Source organism: Abramis brama, assembly GCF_963993115.1.
Source record: "Abramis brama genome assembly, chromosome: 10".
Classification (NCBI taxonomy): Eukaryota; Metazoa; Chordata; class Actinopteri; order Cypriniformes; family Leuciscidae; genus Abramis; species Abramis brama.
The window spans coordinates 8,890,856-8,918,781 of NC_139972.1; the positions used below are offsets into that span (position 1 = coordinate 8,890,856).

Sequence of the window (27,926 nt, forward strand, 5' to 3'; positions counted from 1 at the left end):
ACTCTTCAGACTTTGATTAAAGATTACGACGGCAAACGGCAAATTTTTTCTGTGTTTTAACTTGCACGGATTAATTGTTCACCACAAGACTAGTAATATGCGCTAACAAAGTAAATAGGGTCAATTTTGATTTCAGTTGGACTTTAACATGCGGTGACAATGGCGGATGCACAAAGTTCACGGAAATCACGGAAAGATGAGCAAGAAACTCATTATAACAGCGGAAACAACTTGAGATACTCCGTCATTTACGGTCATACAGATCCTCATCTATTTTATTTGTGTACACTCAAAAACGTTTGTAAAATAAAGAAAACAATCATGATGCCGCTTTCCACCGTCCCGGTTTCCTTTCGTGAAGTTTGTGGAGAGCGTCATGAACATTAATGGAAACGAAGAATTTAGGCTACTAGCAAGCTCTTGCGTCCCATCTGAACTCTTATGTTTTACGTCTTATGTCTTCTTCTTCTGCTCTTTTTCCTGTTGTAGCAGTTAGCAAACAATGTTGCATTAGCGCATGCGCATGCGCCCTCTTCTGGATTGGAGTGTGGATCGCCTGTGTCTGACTGTATTCATCGTCTGACTGTAAGATGTGACGGTTCAGGATGAATACACGTACCATTATTACACCCCTAATATTAAGTGTTCTGTCTATAGGCTGTGTCCTTACAAAGTGACATTGCCACCTACTGGCCTGGCAGCATAATACAGTTTTTTTAGACTTTTTTTTTTTTTTTTTCGGATTGTTTTGACAACGTTGTCGCCTGTACAAAGGAAAACACAAAGGAAAAATGCTTAAGTTTTAAGTACATCGTTGTCGTGTAAACGTACCCTTAAAAACATTAAATGCGTAAGCAAAGAGCTGAAACTTTCACTCACAGGGCCCAAAACAGTTAGTGACTCATCAAACATTTGAAATAAGTGAGAAGTGAAACGAGTGAAATCCTCACTGACATGTCCTTTGGTTATTTTGCTGATAAATCGGTTATAAAATCAGAAGTGTGTGACTCAGGTTTCAAAGGTCATGCATTTTCACTTCACTAAAGATCAGCCTCTGAGTCTTTGCATGTTTCGTAATTCGAAGATACTTTGAAGACATGGTGAAAACATTTAAATTCAACACGAAACAACATTTGCAATAAACTTTACTTCAGTAGTGTGATTATTTCAGACTTTAATAGGGTTGTTGTTTTTGTGAGTAAATTGTTGTGATTATGTCAGTGACACTGTAAATGTGCATGACCAAATAAATTGTCTCTTCATGTGATGAATACGTTAACATGCGTGTGCATGTGTTTGTGTGTGAGTGTATACTTATGTGATTGAGTTGAATTATTATGTGTGTGATATAATCAAATGCGTCTGTTTGTATGACGATGAATGGGTTTTTGTGGAAGTGATATAATTACTTTTGTGCGCGCGCTTACTGGCATGTCACATGACTCGTGTCATATGATCATTGCTGTATAAGTTCAGGAGCACGCGGCTGGTCAACAACAGAGAGTGCGCGGAAGGACGAGAAGGACACACACCTGTTTCCTTGCGTCCGAGCATTATTAAAACACCCGCGCGCTGTATCGTTTAGTCATTTACTCCGTTATATCAGCTGTCGGGCCGTCGTGAGGATGCGCGCGCTCTCCGTCATTGTTTTGTTTGTGTTTCTCGGCGGGTCCGCGGCCGATACTCCTGCTAACTGCACCTATGAGGACCTGCTGGGCACCTGGATCTTCAGTGTGTCTGATGTGGGTCAGGATCGGACCATCGACTGCTCCAGCACAGGTCAGATCAGACAACCATTGTCCACCTTTTCTCGTCAACAAGGAAGTTTAACGTTACTTCCTAATGTTTACTTTCGGTTTCACGTTGAGGGTTTCCCCTCCTATATCTTTTTCATATAATTGCCCTATTGTTTTGTATACACTACTGTACAACAGCACAACTCTGCTACTGTTTTGATACCATGGTACTTAACGTTAGCCTCATAATTTGATATGTAAGTTAGCCTACCATGCTACTACTGAACTTTTACCATGATTGATGTTAGACTATATACTAGACCTTATTCACAGCAGCGCCATCTTTGATTTTTAACGGGAATGAAAGCGAGGTTGTGAGAGTAAAGATAGCTTACCGTTTGACATTCGGTTTCATTCATCGGTTTGCAGCCCAAACCAACTCGGATATACATAAACATATACCCTTTTCATAGCACAAGGCTTAATTTCAAGAAATAAAATGTATATTAGCCCTATAAAACAATTAAACAATTTAAATGTATGATATTGTGATATCAAACTAATAGTTAAATGTTAAGAAAAATATCCCTTTTATTGCACAGAATTAGAATTTTATGTTTTATAATAATTTTGGAACTTTAAATGTATGTAATACTGTAAATCCATGAAACTATACAACACTGTTTGACCTAAAGCTATCAAACTTACTCAGAATATTATTCCCTCTATCGCACAAGACTTGTTTTTTAGATTATTAATCTGGTATTATATTATTGAACCCATTTAAATCCATTAAACTACAACACTGTTAGACTTAAAGGTATCAAACCAACTTTTGCTAATATCTACATATGTTCTCTTCATTCAATGCTCTAAAATAAACTTGGCTGACTGTTGAACAGGGAAGCCGGTGAGAACGGTGACTGTGGACCTGCAGAAGTTGTCTGTATCTGTGGATGATCTCGGACACACTGGGTTCTTCACGCTCATCTATAACCAGGGGTTTGAAGTGGTGATCAATGACTACAAATGGTTCGGGTTTTTCAAGGTAAGCGTGATGAGACACTTTTAGTCTCAGATGACACCACATGACTGATCAGATGACTGGGGTTTCACAACACAAGGGAAATTCTGACATCAGCTCTTTTGTGTTTCATTGGTCTCGACTGCTGTGTTTAGCTCAATAAATGTGGTATGACCTGAGGTGAACCAACACTGAGGGGGCCCCAGGCAAAATGAATCATCAATGAGGCCCTTTTTATATATGTGTGTATTTTATATATGTTTCATATATAATATAGATTTTTTTTTTGTTAATGTATCGTCATTACCTAGATATAGAATTATTCAAAAAGTAATCAAAACACAGAACATCTAACAGAACATAAGTTGTTTAATTTTTACAACATTATGTGCTTATTTTTTTTAATTAACAAAATGTCAATCTCCATCTATATAACAGAAGATACAACAACAATCTTCAAGATACAATAAATCTTCAAATGTGTAACAGATTGTCATTTGTGTCGTCGAACAAGCAATGCTATATAGAAATATATAGTTAGCATCTTAATTTAATCTTTGTTTTATTTTATTAGTTCAGTAACTAATTAACTAATTTAATGTAAAGAGCTGGATACTTATTAGCCTACTAATTAATGTCAACTATAGTAAATGTATTGTTTAGAGTTGCCATAGACTTGCCTAGATTTTTCTAGTCGACTAGTAGTCATTCATTTAAGCAATCGCACGTTTATATTAATTTCTGCTTAAATACTGATTATTATTATTATTGCACGTTTATTGCTCACAATAACAATAAAACATGCTTTTGTAAAATAAAACAATCAAATGGACCCTAAATGAAAGTGTTACCTTATTTCTTTCTCTGTGTGTCCAGTATACCCAGCAGGGTTCAGAGGTGACCAGTTACTGCGATCAGACGCTGCCCGGTTGGGTTCATGATGTTTTGGGGAATAATTGGGCCTGTTTCACTGGGAAGAAGGTGCAGCCCATCCCACCCCGAATCGACCGCAATCACATGCTTGGATTCGATCACCAACTGTGAGTGTTTGATTGTGTCAGCTGCGTTTGTGATTGTCTCTTATCTCGCTGTCTACCTTGATAAGATCTCATGTGATTTCATCTCCCCTGCGCTGCATGCATGAATGATTGATGTTTATTGGTAACAAACATCTTGTATGATCTCTAGGCTCATGAAGTTGCCATACACAAACAACATGGAGTTTGTGGATCAGATAAACTCCGTCCAGAAGTCCTGGAAGGCGACGTCGTACAGTCTCCATGAGACCTTCACTATACAGGAGATGCTGAGAAGATCAGGAGGACGTGCCTCCAAGATCCCACGGTACACACATTCATTGGCGCAGTCAGGCTTCTGTGTGTAAATGAATAATGGATGCCTTTAAAACTGATTTCAGTTAATGCATGAACAAAACTTCACTAAACTGACTGGACAAAATATATCTCCAAATGAATCGATTGGTTACAGAATAGAAGCTTGTTTTTGCCACGGAGTAAAACAATTTAAAAGGTAATTGTGACTATCTCGCAATTCTGATTTTTTGAAAAAAAAAATTGTGAAATATAAACTCGTAATTGTGACTTATAAAGTCCAATTTTGAGGAAATATTTAAAGTCTATGTCAAGTCTAGAGTTGTTGATTTTAAGTACTATAAATTAATGAATGCTATGACATCTTTTGAAATGGAATGGTGCTATAAAACATTTCAGAATAGAAGCTTGTTTTCGCCACGGAATAAAACAATTTAAAAGGTAATTGCGACTTTCTGACTTTTTTTTTCTTGTGAGATATAAACTTGTAATTGTGAGTTATAAAGTCCAATTTTGAGGAAATAAAGACTGACTTTTTTTTTTCTAAGAATTGCGAGTTTTATATCACGTAACTCTTGAGAAAAGAAGTCAGAATTGTGAGATGCAAACACTCAATTATCTTTATTTCTTTATGTATTGTGGCGGAAACAAGCTTCCATAATAATAATAATAATAATAATAATAATAATAATAATAATAACATTTTATTAAGAAGATAAATGGTCAATTAATGAGATTTCTCGCTCTCGTGCTCGCTCGCACTTCTATTCTAAACAAGTAGATAAAATAGAATAGAGAATAGACCTGGCCAATATATTGTCTATTTAAAGTCTGTCAAGTCTAGAGTTGTTGATTTTAAGTACTATAAATTAATGAATGCTAAGACATCTTTTGAAATGGAATGGTGCTATAAAAATGTTCTGGAAGGGGATTTTTTTTTTCTTTTTTTTTTTCTTTTTTTAACGTTGAGGGGTTTACTTTAGGTTTGTGTTTTTTTTGGAATTTGTCAAATTGATTGTATGGAATAAAAATATTTATAAAAATAAAAATCTCCCTCTCTCTCAGACGTGTCAGGCCTGTCACCGTTGCTGCAGACAGTAAGGTGGCAGCTGGTCTTCCAGAACACTGGGACTGGAGAAACGTGAACGGACTCAGTTATGTCAGCCCTGTCCGCAACCAAGGTGTGTGTGAGTGAGAGAGGGGAAATACTGCAACCAAAACAGTTGCTTCAGTCAGTGTTTGCTCAGAGCTGAACATGTCATTTATATCAAAAACGTCTTCAGTGCTTTACCACCTACAGTTGAGTCAGTCCTGGGATTAACATCAATATGCTACTATTGATTGTTCAATCTGAAATCCTGTGTGTGTGTTATTGACAGTTCTTACTGGAACAGCCTGACAAAGATGCTAGAAGCTCTTTCTCTATTGTGTTTGGCTGTTTCTCATGTTTTTCCCCAGCAAACTTTATTCATAACATTTAATATTTTATTTATTTTAAAATTTGAGTGTATAAAAATGATTGAATTTAAGTTTCTGGAGAGGCCACCATTTCTTTTTGCCCTCATAAAAAGTGCAGGGATGTTTTTTAATGACTATGATCTGTCTTATTTCAGAATTATAATGTCTATTATAGTACATCATACTTTGAATTAGCTTGTATTTTAATTTTATAATTTTTTTTTATATTCAAGTCTCAGCCATTTGTGTTTTTGTTGTTTTTTTAACTTTTGGATACTAGGGTGTAACTTTTTACCAGCTTTTAAATGTGAAATATTTTGTCCTGAAGTTTTGCGGTCCTTTAAGCAAGTTGTTTGGGACTCGTCACTAATTTGTGTATTTTAAAGCCTTGACTATTTTTATAAGATATCTGACCATTTTTGACCCTGGAAAGGTTCTCTTCACAGTTTGTTTTGGATTTGTATGTTTCCACTTGCTCTTGGGTTTACGGTCTCATCTTCCCTACTCCGTCTTGTGCAGTCGAAGAGAAACAGACACATATTTCTCACGTCTTCTCTCTGAAATAAGTGCGAGTGGATGATCGGCTCTTCAGGCGCTGGTTGCCGTGTCTGGAGTGGCTCTTCCCTTTCAGAGTCCGATAGTGTCTGCCTTTTAAGAGCTCCTTCAGAAGCTCGGGATACATTAGAGAAGGAAGGAAAGAGGATTAAAGGATGTTTCTGTAGGATGAGGAAATGAGGTTTTGAATTGGCCTTTTTCACCTGTAAATGATTTCTTCTCTTCTTTCTTTCTCAAGCTCAATGCGGCAGCTGTTACTCTTTTGCCACTATGGGAATGCTTGAAGCCCGAGTCCGGATCCAGACGAACAACACCCAGCAGCCAGTGTTCAGTCCTCAGCAAGTGGTGTCCTGCTCCCAGTATTCTCAGGGTAAAAGCATGCGTTGATGCCCTGAGGCAAATGTTTAATATGACCCGTATCTGTGCAGAACTTCAGAGGGCCCGTTGAGTATTCACAGTTATAAAACTGTGAATGTTTGCTTTTCTAATACCCTCAGGATTATGGTTACACACTCCGATTGAGATCAGAATGGATTCATTGCGTAAATGTTTGACTTGGTGCCCAATCCCCCCCCCCCCCCCTTTAGGTTTTGTAAGAAAAGAGAAAATCGTTAACTCTTTAACAGTGCCCTTCATGTACTTACTATAGTAACAACAGTAATTTATGCATTATTACATGCAACTAAACCTTATCCTAAACTATTACTTGCATGTAGTAGTAAGTACATGTTGTTTATTGATATTGCTCCGTATTTAAATGCATAATTTCACTGGTTACTTTATTTTAAGGTGTTTTATTTACAAAGTATTTTTTTTTAGGGATATAGACATGAATGCTTTTATACATTGCAAAGCTTTAATGAAAATAAAACATTGTTCAGGTTTGTAAAGTTTCAGGATAAATGCTTTTTTAATTTAACTACATTAAAATTGGGAGAGGAATGAACAAACTATGCTTGAAAGGATGTTTATATACGTTTTTAGATTTAATTTATGTGCATGCTATCATTTTTAAAAATAATGGATATCATCCATTATTATTAATAGCAGCAATTCTGTTATTTGTTATATACCATACAAATTATTTTATAATTTGTTGCAATTGTCAATCAAATATGTAACATTTAAAATGTAACTTTTAAAAAAAATATTTTTTTCATAATTGTGCAGTTAAATGGATGTTCTGCAGTTCAAGTTTTGGATTTCTAAGTGTTTTGTCTTCTGTACAGGTTGTGATGGAGGTTTTCCATACCTGATTGGTAAATACATCCAGGACTTTGGCGTTGTGGAGGAGAACTGTTTCCCGTACACCGGAGATGATTCTCCCTGCAAAGTCCCTGAGAAATGCACACGGTGGTATGCCTCGGAGTATCACTACGTTGGTGGTTTTTACGGGGGATGCAGCGAGGAGGCCATGATGCTGGAGCTGGTGAAGAACGGCCCCATGGGAGTGGCACTGGAGGTGTACCCAGATTTCATGAACTATAAAGAGGGCATCTACCATCACACCTTCCTCCGCGACTCCAACAATCCCTTTGAGCTGACCAATCACGCCGTGTTGTTGGTGGGGTACGGGAAGTGCCATAAGACCGGGGAGAAATACTGGATCGTGAAGAACAGCTGGGGATCCAACTGGGGCGAGAACGGGTTTTTCAAAATCCGTCGTGGAACGGATGAGTGTGCCATTGAGAGCATTGCTGTAGCGGCTACGCCAATCTCCAAACTTTAAGCGTGTGTAGATGAATGGTCAGTTGAAACAAGCACAGTCAGAGTCATGTTTCTGAGCGTTTTTATAATCGCAATTCTGCAGCCTAAAAAAGGGAAAACCGTGCTTTGCTTTTTTATTTTTTTCATTTTAACTTTGTTGCCTAGTTGAAAACCTGTTTCTTTTTCTCCATGACCTCAAGGTTAGGTGATGAAAGAAGCCATGTAGAATAGTAACTTCACAGTCTTGTAATTCATCTTTCTCTCTTTCAGGTTCGGTTTAATTGCAAACGGTGTGAAATTACAAGACCCGTTAGACTTGATTCGGTCTCACTTCTCAAGCATTAAACCTGCTTCAAAGCGTTTTTCTCCTTTTTTTTTTTTTATGTTTTTTTTTTAGCTTGGAGGTTCTCCTCTTTGGTCTGGTTCCATGTGACATTTGACGTCAGCTCTGTCTCCAGAGCGTTGACTTTTTTTCCTGTCGCTGACCTCTAGGGAATTTGCTCATCTTCTGTGCCTTTTACTTCTATGCCTTCTGTTGCCAGCAGCCCTTTTACAGAACAATAGTGGAGCCACTCGGTTTCCGTCCCTTCAACTTGAAGCATCTAGTCAAGATATTCTTCTTGCTCAGATCCACATGCGAATGAATCTTAGAGCTTGAAAATCCCCCAGATGCCATCTTCCTCTTTTTTTCCTCTGAATACCTGGAAAAACTCTTGCTCTGATTCAGTCTGTCATGTTTTTGTCTTGGGTCACCTGCACTTCCAATTGTTGCTGTCAGACTCAGCCAAAAGCAACCCTGTCTAGAGTCTAGTTATGGCTTTAAATTGATGTAATCATTTTAATCTAGAGGCTAAACCTACATGCATTTTGCTGTGTTTTGTTGCAACTGACCTCTTGAGAGAAAGAGACCTCGTGTCCATTTTATTTTTGTTCTGTTAGCGCGTGGATTTCCAAAAGGACAGTGTGACAGAAATTGGCAATTTAATCCTCAACTGCTTAAAGTGTGTTTTTTTTTAGAAGGAAAAAAAGGGATTTTAGATTTTGGTTGATCCATGTGAGCTCTGAATGTCACATTTGCACTCTTCATACATTTTTGCACCACTGTTTTAATTGGACAAGAGGTCATTTTGTATTCTGAGAATATCAAGTTGGCAATTGTCCTCAGGAAAATCCATACTTCTGGTTTAATGAACAATCACTCGAATAGCAATAGACTAAAGGGATGTGCATTATATTTTGAGTCCTGTCAGGGTATTTGCCAAAAGACAAGCTGCTCAGGACTACTTTAATATTTTGCCTTTGTATCTGTTTCATGATCTTTAATAAATTTGCTTTTAATGATGCGTTTGACTTCATGTGTACTTGACTTTGTGTTGTCTCAATGTTTAATGCATGAAATCAGACTTGTATAAATTACACCCATAAATGGCATGAAATCCAATTCAAATGGACTCTGTTCAGAATTTAAGAGGGTTTTGGTTTTTTAGGATGTACTGCATCTGACATTTGCATTAGAAAATCTGATGTCACGCATCGCCTTTCCAGGTCCAATCTATCGGATGGCAAAAGCAAACAAACTGTGCTAATATACACTCGTGTGTGCTGTAATACTACTGAAAAAACATGATCCTAACCTTTATCTCCATAACGAAATTTCAGCTTTTTATGTATGAATTGTTAGAACGTAGAACATTTGTTGAGTCACATGAACAAACAGGAAAACGGGTCTCATCGCATCCGCTTGTCAGAGAAAGTGTTAACCACAGTGTAAACTGGCAGTCTATGGACAATTTTTGGCGTGTTATTCAATTTTAATATTCAAATGTCATTGAAAAGACGAAAAATAAGCTTTTAGATATCAATCTGCATATGCGATGGACATCGGTTATGCTCCTCTTTAGTAACTCCTTTGACGGATCTTGAGGAAGACGGCTCTATCTAGCAAAACGATGCAACCTGCTTTATGCCTGGTACGATTTTGGGCTGTCCCAGATGAAAGATGACCAATCGAGGCGAAACTGCTACATCGTACAGTGAGAGAAGTTCAAAGACGGCCGTTGTCGTGGTCTTGCAACCAAAGATAGCCAACATTCATTTTCTGACTCATAAATTTAGCATGATCTCACAGTGTTTGCTGCTACAACCTACCCCTACTGACTGGCCAATGCAACATGAAATGCCGTATTGATCAACACGACACTGCGCTAAAACTTAAAACTACTTTCCTCAAGCTCCATTTGCAAAATTGCAAAAATTATCTTTTTTTTCAGCGCACATAACCACAATTGCCAAAATGTGATTCATCTGACTGTTTTCACCACTAGCTCATGCCGATGACGTTTTATTCTTCTACAGTAACTTGCATCATAGCCTACGATTCAGTAGGTGTCATCATCATACAGTCTACATACATGTCATACCCAAGTTTATCAGATCAGTGTTGTACAGTGTGATTTGTAATGATCTTATAGGATTGCCGAATACAGAAGTTTGTTGCACATAACCCCAATTGGTGTCCGTGAGAACTTATTCTCACTTGGATCCGGAAACGGTATTTACGTCACGACTAGCCTCAGTGATCTCTCTGGGAACAGCTCTTGTTTAGAGCTTAAAGGAACCGCTCGCTGGAGAGATTTGGTTTTGAGGAGGCATTACATGAATTATACTTTAGCAGTTTACATGTACTGCTTCACGGCACAATCTCCAACCACTCTCTTGTCTTGAATCCAAATTCGTCTCTGGTAAGGAGATCCTATGTAAATTTACTATAATTACAACCCGATACAAAAATGTACTGTGTTGGTACCATGGTACTGAATAATTATTATATGCTTTATTGAAAAGTACTTTAAAAAATACCATGGTACCATGATAATATGTCCAAAAGCATGTGTTATTATAGCTTGTTTAACAGGCAGCAATATGGATACCATGGTATAATTGTTTTTTATCCATTTTTGCCTTTTCTGTTTTTCTTTCATGTACAGCAACTTTAGCCATCCAAGGTTGATTTTAAATGTGCTTTATACATAAAATTTGATTTGATATTTTAGGGTAGTAGTCTGCAACGTATAATAGGGCCTACACTTCAGTCTTTGCACATTTGGAGACTCTTATCACTGTATTTAGTAAAGAAAGCTAATCAGTTCTTGGGGGCGTGGACGATCCTCACACCCTTACAAACATTAACCGCTCATTTCAGAACGATTGTATGTTTTGGTGCTTTTTCTGTTTAGTCAAACTTTAGTAGTAGCCTACTTATTATCCTTTTTTCGACAACTGTACCATTGTGAATTTCTAAAGCAGTTTCACCAGGCCCTCCTCGACCCCTCCATCACCTCACGTCTCTGGTCTCATGCTCGACTGGCGAGTCACAAGTTTGAGTTTTTCTCTCCGCGGGGCGTTTCTGTTTCTTCCCTCAGAGTCTCACTGAAGATCACACGCGTCCATGTTCGGCTCCATCTCTCACAACCATGCAGAACCATCACCTGAAGGAACACCTGTATAAAATCCTGGTGATCGGAGATCTGGGTGTGGGGAAAACCAGCATCATCAAGCGCTACGTGCACCAGAACTTCTCACCAAACTACCGCGCGACGATCGGCGTGGATTTCGCGCTCAAAGTCCTGAACCTCGAGCAGGAGACCGTCCGACTGCAGCTCTGGGACATCGCCGGTAATTTTACATTATTTTTAATATAATTTTAATTATTTACTCTTTTCTTCTGGGCTAAAGTTTGTTTAAAAATAATTCAAATCACACAATATATTAATAAAAATTGTATGTATTTATATAGTAGGCTAATATGCACTGCCTTGGCCATTGGCTATTTATTATGTGCGTGATTTAAAAACAAAAAGTTTTTATTTTTATTCTTGACTTGTCACAGAAAGCTGTGAAGAACTTATATAATATTTTCTACGTATTATAGATAAACAGACAAATTATTTCTACACACTTAAAGGCACTTTATACTATTTTGGTCTAATATTGCTATGTGGGCCAAGCGTATTCAAATATGTTGTAATCTAATTACGGTGCCGCATTGTTTTATTCAAGTCTCTTTTGAATAACTTTCCTCACGCGCGAGCGCGCGCTCTGCGCGGTCATGTGTCCGCCGCTCATGTGAGGGAGATTTTCAAAAGAAGGAAAACAGGAACGTCATTGTAAATAGGAGATGAAATGCACAGGGACATCAGACAGGAGCATGATTTGTCATTGTGAAATCGTTCTCGATAGAAAGTAATGTAATTCAAATGCATGTGTAGCACTTTTCACAATAGCCTACACATCGTTTTAAAGCAGCTTTACAGAAAAACACTATGTTGACGTTTTAATCATAGCCTACATCTTAAAGTTCCCCTGTAGTCAATCATTGTATCCCTTAAAACTCTTATTTGATCACTAAAATTACATATTTAAAAAACGTTTTTCCTGTGAAAATAGTAAAATAGCTTGAATGTCACTCTACAGTAGGTGCATCTAACTCATTTTTGGTTGAGGGCCGGGTGAGAAAAAATGTAACCATGTGCAATGACAAATGACCTTTTTTAAAACTTTTTTTATATAGCCTACATTAATATCAACATTACAAACTACAAAAACACTAGAAAAAAATCACTGCTCTGTGAAAACTGGATTTTTACAGTGAAAAGACTTTATTAAAGTCATCCAGTTGTTGATAATTTTATCCTTTAAAACTCATCTTTGATCATCAAAATAGCTTGAATGTAACTCTACACCCTTGGCCCATTTAGTATATGCGGTTCTATGAATATGCAAATGAGCCCCGCCTCCACTCACTCACTCAGCTCAGAGATCCACTCGTTGAAGATCACGCGTTGATCTGATTGGTTACAAGGTAGTTTGTGGCGTCAGAAACACCAGCAATTTCAAACCGTGTTTTTGAGACTGTCTTTGATTCACTGCAGTTTTAAGGAGAAAATACTCAGCAATGGTGTCGACTTATGAATTTACACATGGTTTGCTTTAAAGCACCACATAGGCATATACAAAATATTAAAACCTTGATTTTCACCACAGGCCACAGGGGGACTTTAAATTAGTAAAATAATATTTTTATTTAACATTTTTTATTAGGGATGTTTTTATTTATTAGGGATGTTCCGATTTTTTACAAGCAAATTCCGATGCCCGTTGCCGATTTTTTCTTCTTCGTTTAAGCAAATTTATTTGTTGTTTATTTGTACTATAACAGAAACAAAAAATATCTGTAGCCATTTGGAATTAGAAGCAACCACTACATTTTAATCAAACAATGATCCATGAATATGCAAATTAGCCCCGCCTCCACTCAATCACATGAGCTCAGAATACCTGATCCACTCAGTTAATTTTACTGTAGTAAACGCTGCACAATGGTAAGTGGAAATACTGGTTTAATTCAGCCATATGCTGTATGTTTGACCCAGAAACTGATTCAGACAAACATTAGAGTCTTTAAAGTCCCCCAGTGGTGAAAATAAAGCTTTTAATGTTGTTTATATTTCTATGTGGTGTTTTTAATATGCTTTAAGACAAACCATGTCTAAATTTATAAGTCACCACCATTGCTGAGTATTTTCTCCTTAAAACTGCAGTGAATCAAAGACAGTCTCAAAAACACGGTTTGAAATTGCTGGTGTTTCTGACGCCACAAACTACCAATCAGATCAACGTGTGATCGTCAACGAGTGGATCTCTGAGCTGGAGTGAGTGAGTGGAGGCGGGGCTTCAAGCTATTTTAAGGCATGAAGAATTATTTTTCAAGGAAAAAACGTTTAAATATGTCTTTTTGGAGATTTGGAGAATTAACACCAAAATTAAAAATGAACAACTCAATTTTAGACATATTTGGGCAATTAAATGTCATTTCATTAGATTAGATATCAAGTGCCATTTATTTTAAAGACAGCACTTTTTTTTCCTTCTGTTGTAAATGTGGCAACTATTTATTTCTCATTAAGGATCGTTTCTGCATTAGTTTCCATTGCAAGACTCGTCTTTCTCAGTTCTGCTTTCTTCAGTGTTTCTCAGACTTCACTCCAGTAACTTCTGACACTAATCCTGAGCACTGAGTCGTGGCCCAGATCAGAGCTTTAAGTTCAGCGGCATGAGGCTGGAGCTCAGTGGAGTTGATCAATATGAGCTGCTGGAATGTGCTTTTCCTCATTAATGATATCCAGGCTTTAGCGCGGACCCGTGGAAAATTTGTACAAGAAACCCAAAGTGCGATCACGTGGATCAGGGAGAGACTGAAATCCTCTCACACTCACCCAAGGCTTCAACTGATGCTCTCACACTCACCCAAGGCTTCAACTGATAATAAACATCTCATTGTTGTCTTTGTAGTCATTGAATGTGTGAATATGCTTGTTACAGAAGAAGTCTCTCTCATGTGGTTTTTTTCCGACTCCATCGCTCTCACAGGCCAGGAGCGTTTCGGGAACATGACGCGGGTGTATTACCGAGAGGCCATGGGAGCTTTCATCGTTTTTGACGTCACTCGGCCGTCGACGTTCGAGGCGGTAACGAAATGGAAGGAGGATCTCGACGCCAAGCTGAGTTTAACCAACGGGAAACACGTGGCGGCCGTGTTGCTCGCCAACAAGTGCGATCAGGGCAGAGACGTTCTCACAAACAACGGCATCAAGATGGAGCAGTTCTGCCAGGAGAACGGCTTCGTGGGATGGTTTGAAACTTCAGCCAAGGTATGTAATTAACATCTGAAGACCCTGAGCTTATTTATAGACGGCTGATAATGATATAAACACTGATTAGAGATGATTCAAGATCATTGTGCACAGAGGTTAATTAGGATACTAGAAAAATATGATCTAGTTTATATTCTGTTTGTGGTTTAATTGAAAGACTCATTTATATCACACAGCGCACACTCATTGGGTCAAGAATCTCAGACATTGTTCATTCGCCAAAAATTAAAGTTCTGTCATCATTTACTCATCCTCATGTCATTTACTCATCCTCATGTCATTTACTCATCCTCATGTCATTTACTCATCCTCATGTCATTTACTCATCCTCATTCATTTACTCATCCTCATGTCATTTACTTATCCTCATGTCATTTACTCATCCTCATTCATTTATTCATCCTCATGTCATTTACTCATCCTCATGTCATTTACTCATCCTCATGTCATTTACTCATCCTCATGTCATTTACTCATCCTCATTCATTTACTCATCCTCATGTCATTTACTTATCCTCATGTCATTTACTCATCCTCATTCATTTACTCATCCTCATGTCATTTACTCATCCTCATGTCATTTACTCATCCTCATTCATTTACTCATCCTCATGTCATTTACTCATCCTCATGTCATTTACTCATCCTCATGTCATTTACTCATCCTCATGTCATTTACTCATCCTCATGTCATTTACTCATCCTCATGTCATTTACTCATCCTCATGTCATTTACTCATCCTCATTCATTTACTCATCCTCATGTCATTTACTCATCCTCATGTCATTTACTCATCCTCATGTCATTTACTCATCCTCATTCATTTACTCATCCTCATTCATTTACTTATCCTCATGTCATTTACTCATCCTCATTCATTTACTCATCCTCATGTCATTTACTCATCCTCATGTCATTTACTCATCCTCATTCATTTACTCATCCTCATGTCATTTACTTATCCTCATGTCATTTACTCATCCTCATTCATTTACTCATCCTCATGTCATTTACTCATCCTCATGTCATTTACTCATCCTCATTCATTTACTCATCCTCATTCATTTACTCATCCTCATGTCATTTACTCATCCTCATGTCATTTACTCATCCTCATTCATTTACTCATCCTCATGTCATTTACTCATCCTCATGTCATTTACTCATCCTCATGTCATTTACTCATCCTCATGTCATTTACTCATCCTCATTCATTTACTCATCCTCATGTCATTTACTCATCCTCATGTCATTTACTCATCCTCATGTCATTTACTCATCCTCATGTCATTTACTCATCCTCATTCATTTACTCATCCTCATGTCATTTACTCATCCTCATGTCATTTACTCATCCTCATGTCATTTACTCATCCTCATGTCATTTACTCATCCTCATGTCATTTACTCATCCTCATTCATTTACTCATCCTCATGTCATTTACTCATCCTCATGTCATTTACTCATCCTCATGTCATTTACTCATCCTCATGTCATTTACTCATCCTCATGTCATTTACTCATCCTCATTCATTTACTCATCCTCATGTCATTTACTCATCCTCATGTCATTTACTCATCCTCATTCATTTACTCATCCTCATGTCATTTACTCATCCTCATTCATTTACTCATCCTCATGTCATTTACTCATCCTCATGTCATTTACTCATCCTCATGTCATTTAAAAGGTGCTCCACGCATTTTACTTATCATTATTTACAGGCCTCCAAAATACTCTCCAGCCTTTGCTGAGGAATTTACAGAAATGTTATCAACAATTACATCAGAGTTTGACTGTTTTGCCATTGCTGGAGATTTAAACATCCACATAGATAATGCAGAAACCAATATGGCAAAAGAAATCAATACTGTTTTAAAAACTTTTGATCTGACTCAGCATGTTCATGGACCCACACACAATCGTGGACACACTCTAGATTTACTTATCAGTAAGGGTCTAAACATTTCATCGATTGTTATTAAGGATGTAGCACTGTCTGATCATTTCTGTATTTTCTTTGATATATTGATCTCTCCTGCCACTGAAGTTAGATCTGTGTCTGTCAAGAAGAGATGCTTAAATGAGAACACTAGTGTACTATTTATGAAGGCTATATCCTTAACACCAAGCATATCTGCAGACTCTGTTGATTTTCTCCTTGATTCCTTTAACTCAAAAGTTAAAAGTGTAATTGATGATATTGCTCCTGTTAAAGTCAGGAAGAAGAGTGGCAGACAAAAAGCACCTTGGAGAAACTCAACAGCAGTGCAAAATATGAAAAGACAATGCAGAAAAGCAGAGCGCATGTGGCGGAAGACAAAACTTGTAGTCCATTATAACATCTACAAAGACAGCATCCATGCTTTTAATATGGAACTAGGCAAAGCTAGACAGACTTTCTTCTCAAATATTATAAACAGTAATTTAAACAACACACGCACTCTTTTTGCTACTGTAGAGAGACTGACAAACCCCCCAAGCCAGATTCCCAGTGAAATGCTCTCAGACAACAAGTGCAGTGAGTTTGCCTCTTTCTTCTCTGAGAAAATCAATAATATCAGAAAGGCGATCAGCACATCTTTGAGTTGCCCTGGGGTTAGACAGACCATCAAACCACCTGAGAAAGTAGTTACTATGTCTGACTTCAAAGAAATTGATGGCAAAATTTTGGAAGAAACCGTACAGCACCTTAAAACATCAACCTGTGCTCTTGACACACTTCCCACATCATTTTTCAAAAGTGTGTTAAACAGTTTAGAAGCAGATCTTCTAGAAGTGGTAAATGCCTCACTTCTCTCTGGGAGTTTTCCAAACTCCCTGAAAACTGCAGTTGTCAAGCCCCTCCTGAAAAAGAACAATATGGATAAGACCATATTAAGCAACTATAGGCCGATCTCAAATCTTCCTTTCATAGGCAAGATCATTGAAAAAGTTGTCTTCAATCAGCTGAACAAATTCTTATGCTCGAATGGATACTTTGACAATTTTCAATCTGGTTTCCGACCGCACCACAGCACAGAGACAGCGCTCATAAAGATAATAAACGATATTCGCTTAAATACTGATTCAGGCAAATTATCAGTGCTGGTTCTACTCGACCTCAGTGCTGCATTTGACACTGTCGATCATAACATACTTCTTGACAGGCTGGAAAACTGGGTGGGGCTTTCTGGGAAAGTCCTAAAATGGTTCAGGTCATACTTAGATGGGAGAGGTTATTATGTGAGTATAGGAGATCATAAGTCTGAGTGGACATCCATGACATGCGGAGTCCCTCAAGGCTCAATTCTTGCGCCACTCCTGTTCAACCTGTATATGCTCCCAATGAGCCAAATAATGAGAAAGAACCAAATTGCTTACCACAGCTATGCAGACGACACACAGATCTACTTAGCCCTATCGCCTAACGATTACAGCCCCATTGACTCCCTGTGCCAATGCATTGATGAAGTCAACAGTTGGATGTGTCAAAACTTTCTTCAGTTAAACAAAGACAAAACTGAAGTCATTGCATTTGGAAACAAAGATGAAGTTCTCAAGGTGAACGCATACCTTCACTCTAGGGGTCAAACAACTAAACATCAAGTCAGGAATCTTGGTGTGACACTAGAGTCAGACCTTAGTTTCAGTAGTCATGTCAAAGCAATAACTAAATCAGCATACTATCATCTAAAAAATATTGCAAGAATTAGATACTTTGTTTCCAGACAAGACTTAGAGAAACTTGTTCATGCTTTCATCACCAGCAGGGTGGATTATTGTAATGGACTCCTCACTGGCCTTCCCAAAAAGACCATAAGACAGTTGCAGCTCATACAGAACGCTGCCGCCAGGATTCTGAGCAGAACCAGAAAATATGAACATATCACACCAGTCCTCAGGTCTTTACACTGGCTCCCAGTTAAATTTAGGATTGATTTTAAAGTATTATTACTGGTATATAAATCATTTAATGGCCTAGGACCTCAATACATTGCAGATATGCTCACTGAATATAAACCCAACAGATCACTCAGATCACTAGGATCATATCAGCTAGAAATACCAAGGGTTCACTCTAAGCATGGCGAGTCTGCTTTTAGCTATTATGCCAGCCGCAGCTGGAACCAGCTTCCAGAGGAGATCAGATGTGCTCCTACTGTAGTCACTTTCAAATCCAGACTCAAAACACATCTGTTTAGCTATGCATTTAATGAATGAGCACTGTGCCAATGTTCGTCCGACTGTTTGTACTGTACTGTATTTTATTTTTTATTTTTCTAAACTGTTTTAATTATTCTTATTTCTTTTTATTATTTTAATTTCCTCTATGTAAAGCACTTTGAATTGCCACTGTGTATGAAAAGTGCTATATAAATAAACTTGCCTTGCCTTGCCTTGCCTTGCCTACTCATCCTCATTCATTATGAATGCCATAATTCACTCACCCTCAAACCATCTTAGGTGTATATGACTTTCTTCTTTCAGCCAAACACAATCAGAGTTAAATTAAAAGATATCCTGGCTCTTCCAAGCTTCATAATGGGAGTGAATGAATATTTGATAAAGTTATAAATATGGATATTTTTCTTACACAAACGCATCGCTTCGCTTCAGAAGGCCTTAATTAACCCCCTGGGGTCGTAAGGATTACTTTTATGATGGATGGATGTGCTTTTGGGGTTTCAAAATGTAAGTTACGATTCACTCCCATTATAAAGCTTGGATGAGTCAGGATATTTTTTTATATAACTCTGATTGTGTTTGGCTGAAAGAAGAATGTCATAAACACCTGGGATGGCTTGAAGGTGAGTAAATTATGGGATAATTTTTGGGTGAACTAACTCTTTAAATGACAAGAAAGGTTTAAAGGTGCTGTATGTAATTTTTTTTGAATGTAGTAAAGTTAGCAGAAATTTAGGAAACATGCTAAGTTCACTTACTTGTTTTTGAAAAACAATTCTACAGCGAGTTATTCTCCTTTGAAATGTGCTTCCCGTGTCGGAATGACTGTTTTTGTTTTGGTCTGTGTGACTCCGCCCACTCCCACTTTAACCCAATAGTATTTCAACATACCGGGTTGCCAGTTGGCGGAAAACACTGCGATGGAAGCCAGCAAACGAACTGGGTCAGAGATCGCAGATTCTACATAAACTAAAAAGCCGCAGCATTCATCAAAAAAGCTCTATGAACAGAGGTTTATCAAAACATGAATAAATCAACTCCGCTCGTCGTCTTCCATTGTCAATTGCACTTTTTTCCGGCTGCATCTCCTCCTCAATATGGCAACCCACGTGAGTGTCGAGTCTGAGGAGGAGGCGAGAGAAAACAACTCTCTCCAATATTTTGAATTTGAACTGCAGTACCCATTTCAACCACTAGCTGTCAATATTACATACTGCACCTTTAAGTGATCAAAACTAATTTATATGCATGTTTAAACTTGCATCATATCTGAATATACACTACTGACGCTTGGGATTGGTAAAATGTTATAGTTTTTACAGAAGTCTCTTCTCACCATGGCTGCATTTAAAATACAGTAAAAACAATGAAATATTATTAAAATTTAAAATAACTGTTTTCTATGTGAATATATTGTAAAATGTGATTTATTCCTGTGATCAAAGCTGAATTTTCAGCATCATTACTCCAGTCTTCAGCGTCACATGATCCCTCAGAAATCAGTCTAACATGATGATTTGCTGCTCAAGAGACATTTATTATTATTATCAATGTTTAAAACAGTTTTTATCCTTTATATTTGTGTGGAAACCATGAAGAATGTTCAAAAGAGCAGCATTTATTTAAAATAAAATCTTTTGTAGAATATAACTGTCACTTTTGATCAATTCAATGTGCCCTTGCTCAGTAAAAGTATTTAAAAAAAAAAATCCTTTGACCGGCAAAGTGAAGTGAGCTGAAACGCTGTTAAAGTCTTCCTTTTGTGCTCCATTGATGAAAAGAAGTCTTTGGAAAGGGTCCTGGAATGACACGGGGTTGAGTAATTGATGACAGAACTTTAACTATTCGTTTGCTGTCTGACCTTCTAGGCTGTTTTACGGATGATTATGTGTAGCGAATCAGGTGTGAGAAGTGTGATCGTCTCATCAGAGCACTCAAACACTTTCTGCTGACTCACAGTCCTTCTGTTACAGTGTGTCATGATGACTCATGAATATTCACAAGCTAATTAATGCAGTCACAGCCAGAGACAAGGTGTGTGAAGACTCTCTCTCTCTCTCTCTCTCTCTAGGAGAATATTAATATAGATGAGGCGGCACACTGCCTGGTGAAGCACATTATATCTAATGAGAACGATCTGCTGCAGTCCGAGGTTTCAGAGACCATCTCTCCACAGCAGGAGCCCATCCGAGGAGGAACATGCTCAGTGTGTTTCAGGTCCTGAAGTCCTGAAATCCAGACCGGACGTCCCAGGGGAACTCTTCTCCATTCTCACGTCTCTTCCCGTTCTTCTCCTCTCATTTCACTCACGTCTCCTTCCGTTTATCCGTGTCAGCAACCCTGCCGCCACCGTGTCTCGGTTTCCATGGTAACAGACTTATCGAACACTCTGCGGAGCAGAAAACGTTTCAGGAGAAAGAGGCAGCGGTGAGAATTCATGAGAAGTTCCTGCTGAATCGTCAGGATGCGAAACCCCAAAGACCAGTTTGAGCATTTGAGGTTCCTTCATTTGATTCACATTTTTACTGCTTTGCTGTTAATTCATTATTTTTTATTGTCCAACCAAAATCGGCTGAATAGGCAAATCCAACTAATTAAAAACATTTTATTTCTTGCCCACTGAGCGCTGAGTGAAACTTAATATTTTGCTACTGATGAATTATAAATGCTGGCCTTAAACATATTCCAGAATTTAAATATTTCTGGTGTGCGGAACACGTGCACTTACACGGATGATTCTAAAACGTTCTTATTTAGAATGTTTGTCATTTGTTTTAAACACTGCAGTGCCATCAACCCGCAACATTTGTTATTTTTATTTATCGAGTGTCACATACATACAGTATGTATTTTAATAGAGAATATGAGATGATGTCGTGTAAATACCCCTGTACTTACCCAGTATACAGCAAAACGGTTCAGAGTTAAAGTATTAATAAACATAATCTTTACTCAAGTGTGTATGTGTCCCCTCTGCGCTTGTATTTCTGGGATTTGAATGTGCTCATGTTCAATGAAATGTAGGGTCCTATAAAATGTTTAATTTCTTCCCAAAATCACTGTTTTACTTTTTTCCAAATTCTGTTTTTGCGTTTAAATTTTTCAGGATCCTGTTTTTTTTTTTCATTTTTTTTTTTTTTTTGGACTCCATTTTAATTGTAAAATGTAATTTTTAGTAATCAAAAAGCATGTCTAATTAATTTAAATCATGAAACTTTAAATATAATTTAACAAAATTTTTTTTTTACAAAAATGACGTTTAAAAAAAAATAAATAAAAATCTCTCAAATTCCTTTTCTTTTTTTTTTTCTTTTTTTTTACCAAATTCTGTTTTAAGTTTTTTAGATTCCATTTTAATGGTCTAAATTCCAGTTAAATGTAATTTAAGCAGGTCGGAAACAGGTACGTTTTCTCACAATGAAAAGATTTATGTTGATTCTAAGCTATTTGAATAATGCATTTTTATAAAATATGATTATTTAGGCCCAAATAAAATCAAATAGATGCAAATAGTTAATAATTAATTCTTACCTGTTTCATTTGTGTGTGTGACTGAGAAATATACATCAGGTTTATTAGTTTATGTTTAAACTGTGTAATCCAAATGGTTGGAAATCTTATATGCAATTCAAATACACAAATCTTAAATTTAGGCCTAAATATATTAATAGTTTTCGAGTATTGATTCCTCAGAAAAGCATTGTCACAACAAAAGTATGTGTTGTGTTTGGGGCAGGGATGTTTGCAGACAGTAATAATACATTTTTGTTGAGAGTGAAACTCTATTAATTGATTTTCGTGGTATAATTTGCCATTGAACTGGACTGTGTCGAATCCACTGAGTTGCAGAAAATCTCAGTGTGTGTGTTCACTCAGGCCATGTGATCCCGGGTCTCACGGCTCCTAATAAAATAAATTGGTTCCGAGATATTCCAGGCCAATTTAGCTCTGACCTGACACACACAGGCAAGAGGATTCATTTGATATGCAAACTAGAGCATAACCAATAGGTCAACGAGTAATGAGTAATTTACTCTCTCTGGGGTGTGGGGATGATATGATACACATGCTGTAGTCATGGATCTCGTGAGGCTTTTATTGCATTAAATTAATGATTATGATTTGGTTATGATTCTGTAAGATCTCCTTTATGTATTTTCTTCTCTCCATCCTTCCCTGAAAACTTTACACTGCGTTTTGTAGTGTAAACATCACTACTATTTCTTTCCCATTTGGCTGCATTCCAATCCACTTATTACTATGCCTTAAACGCCAAATATATATATATATATATATTAGACAGAGAGAGAGAGAGAGAGAGAGAGAGGCCTTAATTTAATATCCATATTTAACACAAACTAATAAACATAATGCGATGAATATTTGTCAGTCAAACTAATACATTTGGGCCCATTTTGACTCGGAAGAGATATGTATTTATATATTATCCATAGTTATTAGAACCAAAATGAAACTTTGAATATGTGTTAAGACTGTAAAAATACACATTTATTTTTGTTTCCAGATTAAAATAAAACAAAATGTAAGAGATATAACCATTTAAACTAAATTGTTACACCTTTTGCATTCGGGGCTGTTTTGACGCAAAAGTGATGAACGAAATTATGCAGATTTTTTTATTGTGCGCATGCACATTAGATTTATTAGTATGTTTACATTAAAACTGAAATTGTTGAAATTTTATGTGCAATTTAAATCCATAAATCTTAAAATGTAGGCTAGGCCTAAATATTTTTGATATGTACTTTGCTGGTGGTGATTGGAAAGCATATCAGAGTATGAAGACAATACTCACTTTAAAAAAAATGATAGATGCAATTATCACAACTTCAAAATTAGTACTAGAATAACATCACCAGATATAACTCAAATATCCAAGTTCACATTTCAAGTTGACTAACCTTACAATTTTAATGCACTATAAAACACTTTCTTAAGCTGAACAAAAAATAACAGTATAGACTCATCCTTGCATCTTGATACCTCAGACCACTTCACACACGGTTTACTTTTATTCCTTAGAATTCATTCAGTTTTTCCATTTTTTCAGCACACTATAGTTTGGGATGCATTAATCCTAATCTTGCATACTAGTTAGGGTGTGTAGTAGCCTTTATGAATTGGAGGTTTGGCGTTCAGCTCAGGTCTCCGTGTTTGCCTCATTTTCCATTTCTCAGCTTGTATCTTGTGCAATACCAGTTTGAATTTCTCAGAACTGAAAAGAGTAGATTCATTTTCGGTCTCAATTACTGAAAGATGTTTTCGTCCATCGTTCATATTACAAACCTTCCCTCTCGGTCTCCCTCATCTCTCTCTCTATCTCTCTCTCTCTGAGATGTTTTAAATGAGGTGAATTGAATTCTGGGTATGGTTGACATCATCCCAGACCTTGTTCGGCTCTGACAGGCTGTCACAATCCACAGGAGAATAAGGTCTTTCTGTCTTCTTTACTCTTTTCCTTTAAAGGGTTTGCCCTCTTTTTGTATTGGCCTTTTTCCTTTTCTTTTCTGTAATTAACTGAAAGTTTTCAGCGGTCAAAAAAATTGAAGCATCAACTGCAGAGGCATAATAATTAGGGCTGCACGATATTTAAGAAAAATGTGATATGCGATAACTCATCAAATAATGCGATATTCAATACGATAATGCTTCAAGTGTGTAAAATAAACTTAAAGGGTTGGTATAATGCCCTTTTCACAAGATGTAAAATAAGTCTCTGATGTCCCCAGAGTGTGTATGTGAAGTTTGAGCTCAAAATACCCCGCAGATATTTTTATACAGCATGTTAATATTGTCACTTTTTGAGGGTGAGCAAAAACGCACCGTTTTGTGTCTGTCCCTTTAAATGCAAATGAGCTGCTGCTCCCGGCACAGAGGGCGGAGCTTCAAGAGCTTGTGTCCTTTTACCTCACACAGACATGCACTGAAAATTTCAAAAACTTTTAGCCTTTTATGTTCAAACCGGAGTCAGAAAGATGGAGAGACTCAAGACGAAGTGACAACATGTAGAAGCAACAGGACATTTCTGAATGGTTAGTTGGTGAATTTATGTAGCTTATGCGTAGTTATCTTCTAGTCATTGATTAGCATGTTCTGTCTTGATAATCTATAAATCGCGTTCCCAGGGGTGGGGTTTATGTACATTTTAGGGTTAGTCCCTACAACTTCTGAAAGTGAACAGCAGTGTTTTAGTGTAGCATAAGAAGTGTTATTAACATCAGTGTAAACCACAGGGTTCAGGGTTTCAGGTAGGCCGACATTAGGTTTATTAAACAAAAGAAACTGAATAATCAAAATAAAATACTACTTATTTTTCACTGTATGAATTAAATATACTGATTCTTATTAAAGCTACGAAACTTATTCAGCCAAGAGCAGTGAGTGATTTTCTCTTATTATTTTATTCTCTTATTAGTTATTGCAAGCCTCTGCGATATCCATATCATGATATATACATACATTTGTGATATTTCGATAATTTCGATATAATGTGCAGCCCTAATAAGAATATACCGGCTACTTTTTAGGGAATGCATATCTGTGCACATTATAGCCTACATACTGCAGAATATTGCTATTTTTGCAGTATGTATAACACGCACAGACATGCATTGTTACGGTTTGGTGTAATGAAATGAGAGCGCAAGAAGAAGAAGAAGAAGAACTTGGAACAATATTTAATAATAAACTTGGAGAAGAGCAAGGAAAAACCTAACACAAACGAAGATGAACCGAGAATGGGTGAGAACACAGGATATATAGCACATGGCAAACAGAGAACTAATGAGACGATTAACAAGACACAAGTTAGAAATCATGGAGACCAACAGGGCGGAAACGAGGATGACTGAACCAATGAAACTGAACACAAAGGCAAAAACAAACATAATCCTAACATGCATAGACTATCCTGATGAGCAAGCGAAAGTGTACATCTGAGCACACTGTATCCCACAATGCAATATGTCCAACAGCTATACTTAATACATGGCTACACTATATTGACAATAGACATTAGACATTTTTGCCAGCAAAATTTCGTTAATGTGATCAAAGGAAAAGACATAGTGTTTCAAACATTTCTGATCGTGTGGATTTCGAATTCGCCAAATGCCTGATAAATGTTTCCAATGCAGTCGCGACCCACGTCATGTGATTAATGGATAGAGAGAGAGTGTGAGGAGATCAAATGACCAAATCCAGATTAGACTATTAGAACTTTAATGAGGATGGTAGGAATAAAGATGATCTGTAAATACACCATTTGGAGAAAGAAAAAGAGCCGCTTTAGAAGCAGGACAATGACTTATGGCAGATCAAATCAAAATTGACATAGCTTGACATTTAATTAAAACAAAACGCGCGTGTGTGTGCATGAAAAAGAGAGAGGGACAACTGACAAATGATAATGAATTTATACAGCTGCGGTTATAAATGTTCTCACTCATTAATCATTCACAACGAAAGTGATATACAATTGTGATGCAGCATTTAAAGAAAATTTGTTGAAATGCATACAAACGCATGCATGCCATGATGCTACTCATGCAGATGTGTGTGTGATTGTTTTGGAGACACACACACACACACACACACATGCACATGTAGACTGCAGGTCATCACTCTTCTGGAGTTTAAGCATCTCTGACACCTCCAGTAATGAGAAAAGCCTGCACCTGTGTGAGTGTGACATCTGTGAGTAATGACACACACATGTACAGGACGACTTCAGGAAATATGAAAGACCCCCTGCAGGACAGGAGTCTAATGAAGCTCACATTTTACCCAAACAACTACTGACAGTACACAATACATCAACCATGAGCAAGCAAATGTCTGTCTGTCAGACACACACACACACATGTGCAGGTCAATAGTGGACAAAGTCATAAATGCTGCAGGTGAAATCTGACAAGACTGAACAAGACATCACATTCTTCACAAAAATAAAGGTTCCTTATTGGCATCCGTGGAACCTTTCCATTGCAAGGTTCTTCAGATTATTGAATATATATGTGACCCTGGACCACAAAACCAGTCACATGGGGCAATTTTTGGAAATTTAGATTTATTCATACCCTGAAAGCTGAATAAATAAGCTTTCCATTGATGTATGGTTTGTTATGATAGGACAATATTTGGTCGAGATACAACTATTTTAATATCTGGAATCTGAGGGTGCAAAAAAATCAAAACATTGAGAAAATCTCCTTTAAAGTCCATTTATGTTTGTGATTGTGCTGCATTCACTCACAAAAATAAATGTTTTATATATTTACGGTAGGAAATTTACTAAATATCCTCATGGAACATGATCTTAACTTAATATCCTAATGATTTTTGACATAAAAGAAAAATCGATAATTTTGACCCACAGTGCGACTTGTGACTGGTTTTGTGACCAGGGTCACATATTCACCGATGAGCCAAAACAGCCCCGACCCGCCGAGGCATTGACCCTATAAGAGCCCTGAAGGTGTCCTGTGGTTTCTGGCTCCAAGACATTAATAGCAGATCCTTCAAGTCCTGTAGGTTGAGAAATGGGGCCACTGTGGATTGAACTTGTTGGTCGTGCAAATTCCACAGATGCTCAGTTGGATTAAGATTTGGTGAATTTGGAGGACAGGGCAACACCTTGAACTCCTCATCATGTTCCTCAAACCATTCCTGAAGAATGTGTGCAGTGTGAGTTTGGGGTGTAACAATATATCGTGTCGCAATACAAAAATGCAACAATATGTATCGTGGATAGTGACTATATGTATTGTGTATTACAGTAGTTCACCCAAAATGAAAATTACAGTGCATGGAAAATGTCAAGTTTTCAGAGTTTTAGTGTCAGTACTACATTAAACTACTATATATAACGTTGAATTTAATGTATAATAATGCAACAGGGGAATATTTGTGGGTCCTGATATATTATGTTACCATTAAAAAATGGTCTACATTATTTTAAATATATCTAGTCAGTGACAGAGTGCAAGCATATTCATTTATTTAATTTTAAGTTGTATTTTGTATTGTATCTTAAGTTTCAGAATCATGAATATTTTTATTCTGGTGTCACCATTATCCTGTGCTTTGGGTTTCCAGCACCAAGTCCAAGCCTATTCATTTACACCCACAATGTAACACCAAATGTATCATTTTAATCAACAGTAAATATATTGTTAACCTTTTATCATATGTCTTGGAGTATCGCAATAAT

At 37.2% G+C, this 27,926-nt stretch overlaps 2 protein-coding genes across 2 annotated transcripts; both read left to right on the top strand.

Annotated features, from left to right (window-relative positions):
* Positions 1-1,431: 1,431 nt before the first annotated feature.
* On the top strand, positions 1,432-9,154 carry ctsc (cathepsin C). Its single transcript, XM_084126388.1, has 7 exons — positions 1,432-1,779; positions 2,639-2,784; positions 3,637-3,800; positions 3,949-4,104; positions 5,157-5,272; positions 6,343-6,474; positions 7,334-9,154. Exons 1-7 carry the CDS (start codon positions 1,626-1,628, stop codon positions 7,831-7,833), a joined length of 1,368 nt encoding a protein of 455 aa, XP_083982514.1. The 5' UTR covers positions 1,432-1,625; the 3' UTR covers positions 7,834-9,154.
* Positions 9,155-10,430: 1,276 nt separating this feature from the next.
* On the top strand, positions 10,431-21,653 carry rab38a (RAB38a, member RAS oncogene family). The gene is made up of 4 exons (XM_084126436.1): positions 10,431-10,552; positions 11,234-11,486; positions 14,241-14,521; positions 20,766-21,653. Exons 2-4 carry the CDS (start codon positions 11,285-11,287, stop codon positions 20,916-20,918), a joined length of 636 nt encoding a protein of 211 aa, XP_083982562.1. The 5' UTR covers positions 10,431-10,552; positions 11,234-11,284; the 3' UTR covers positions 20,919-21,653.
* Positions 21,654-27,926: the final 6,273 nt, after the last annotated feature.

What these genes read in the sequence shown, in the direction of transcription:
- ctsc (XM_084126388.1), top strand. Translation starts at nt 1,626, where the DNA reads ATGCGCGCGCTCTCCGTCATTGTTTTGTTTGTGTTTCTCGGCGGGTCC. An exon ending in AATGGTTCGGGTTTTTCAAG is followed by an intron (nt 2,785 to 3,636) that starts GTAAGCGTGATG and finishes CTGTGTGTCCAG; the next exon opens with TATACCCAGCAGGGTTCAGA. An exon ending in CTTGGATTCGATCACCAACT is followed by an intron (nt 3,801 to 3,948) that starts GTGAGTGTTTGA and finishes TATGATCTCTAG; the next exon opens with GCTCATGAAGTTGCCATACA.
- rab38a (XM_084126436.1), top strand. Translation starts at nt 11,285, where the DNA reads ATGCAGAACCATCACCTGAAGGAACACCTGTATAAAATCCTGGTGATC. An exon ending in GCAGCTCTGGGACATCGCCG is followed by an intron (nt 11,487 to 14,240) that starts GTAATTTTACAT and finishes TCGCTCTCACAG; the next exon opens with GCCAGGAGCGTTTCGGGAAC. An exon ending in GGTTTGAAACTTCAGCCAAG is followed by an intron (nt 14,522 to 20,765) that starts GTATGTAATTAA and finishes CTCTCTCTCTAG; the next exon opens with GAGAATATTAATATAGATGA.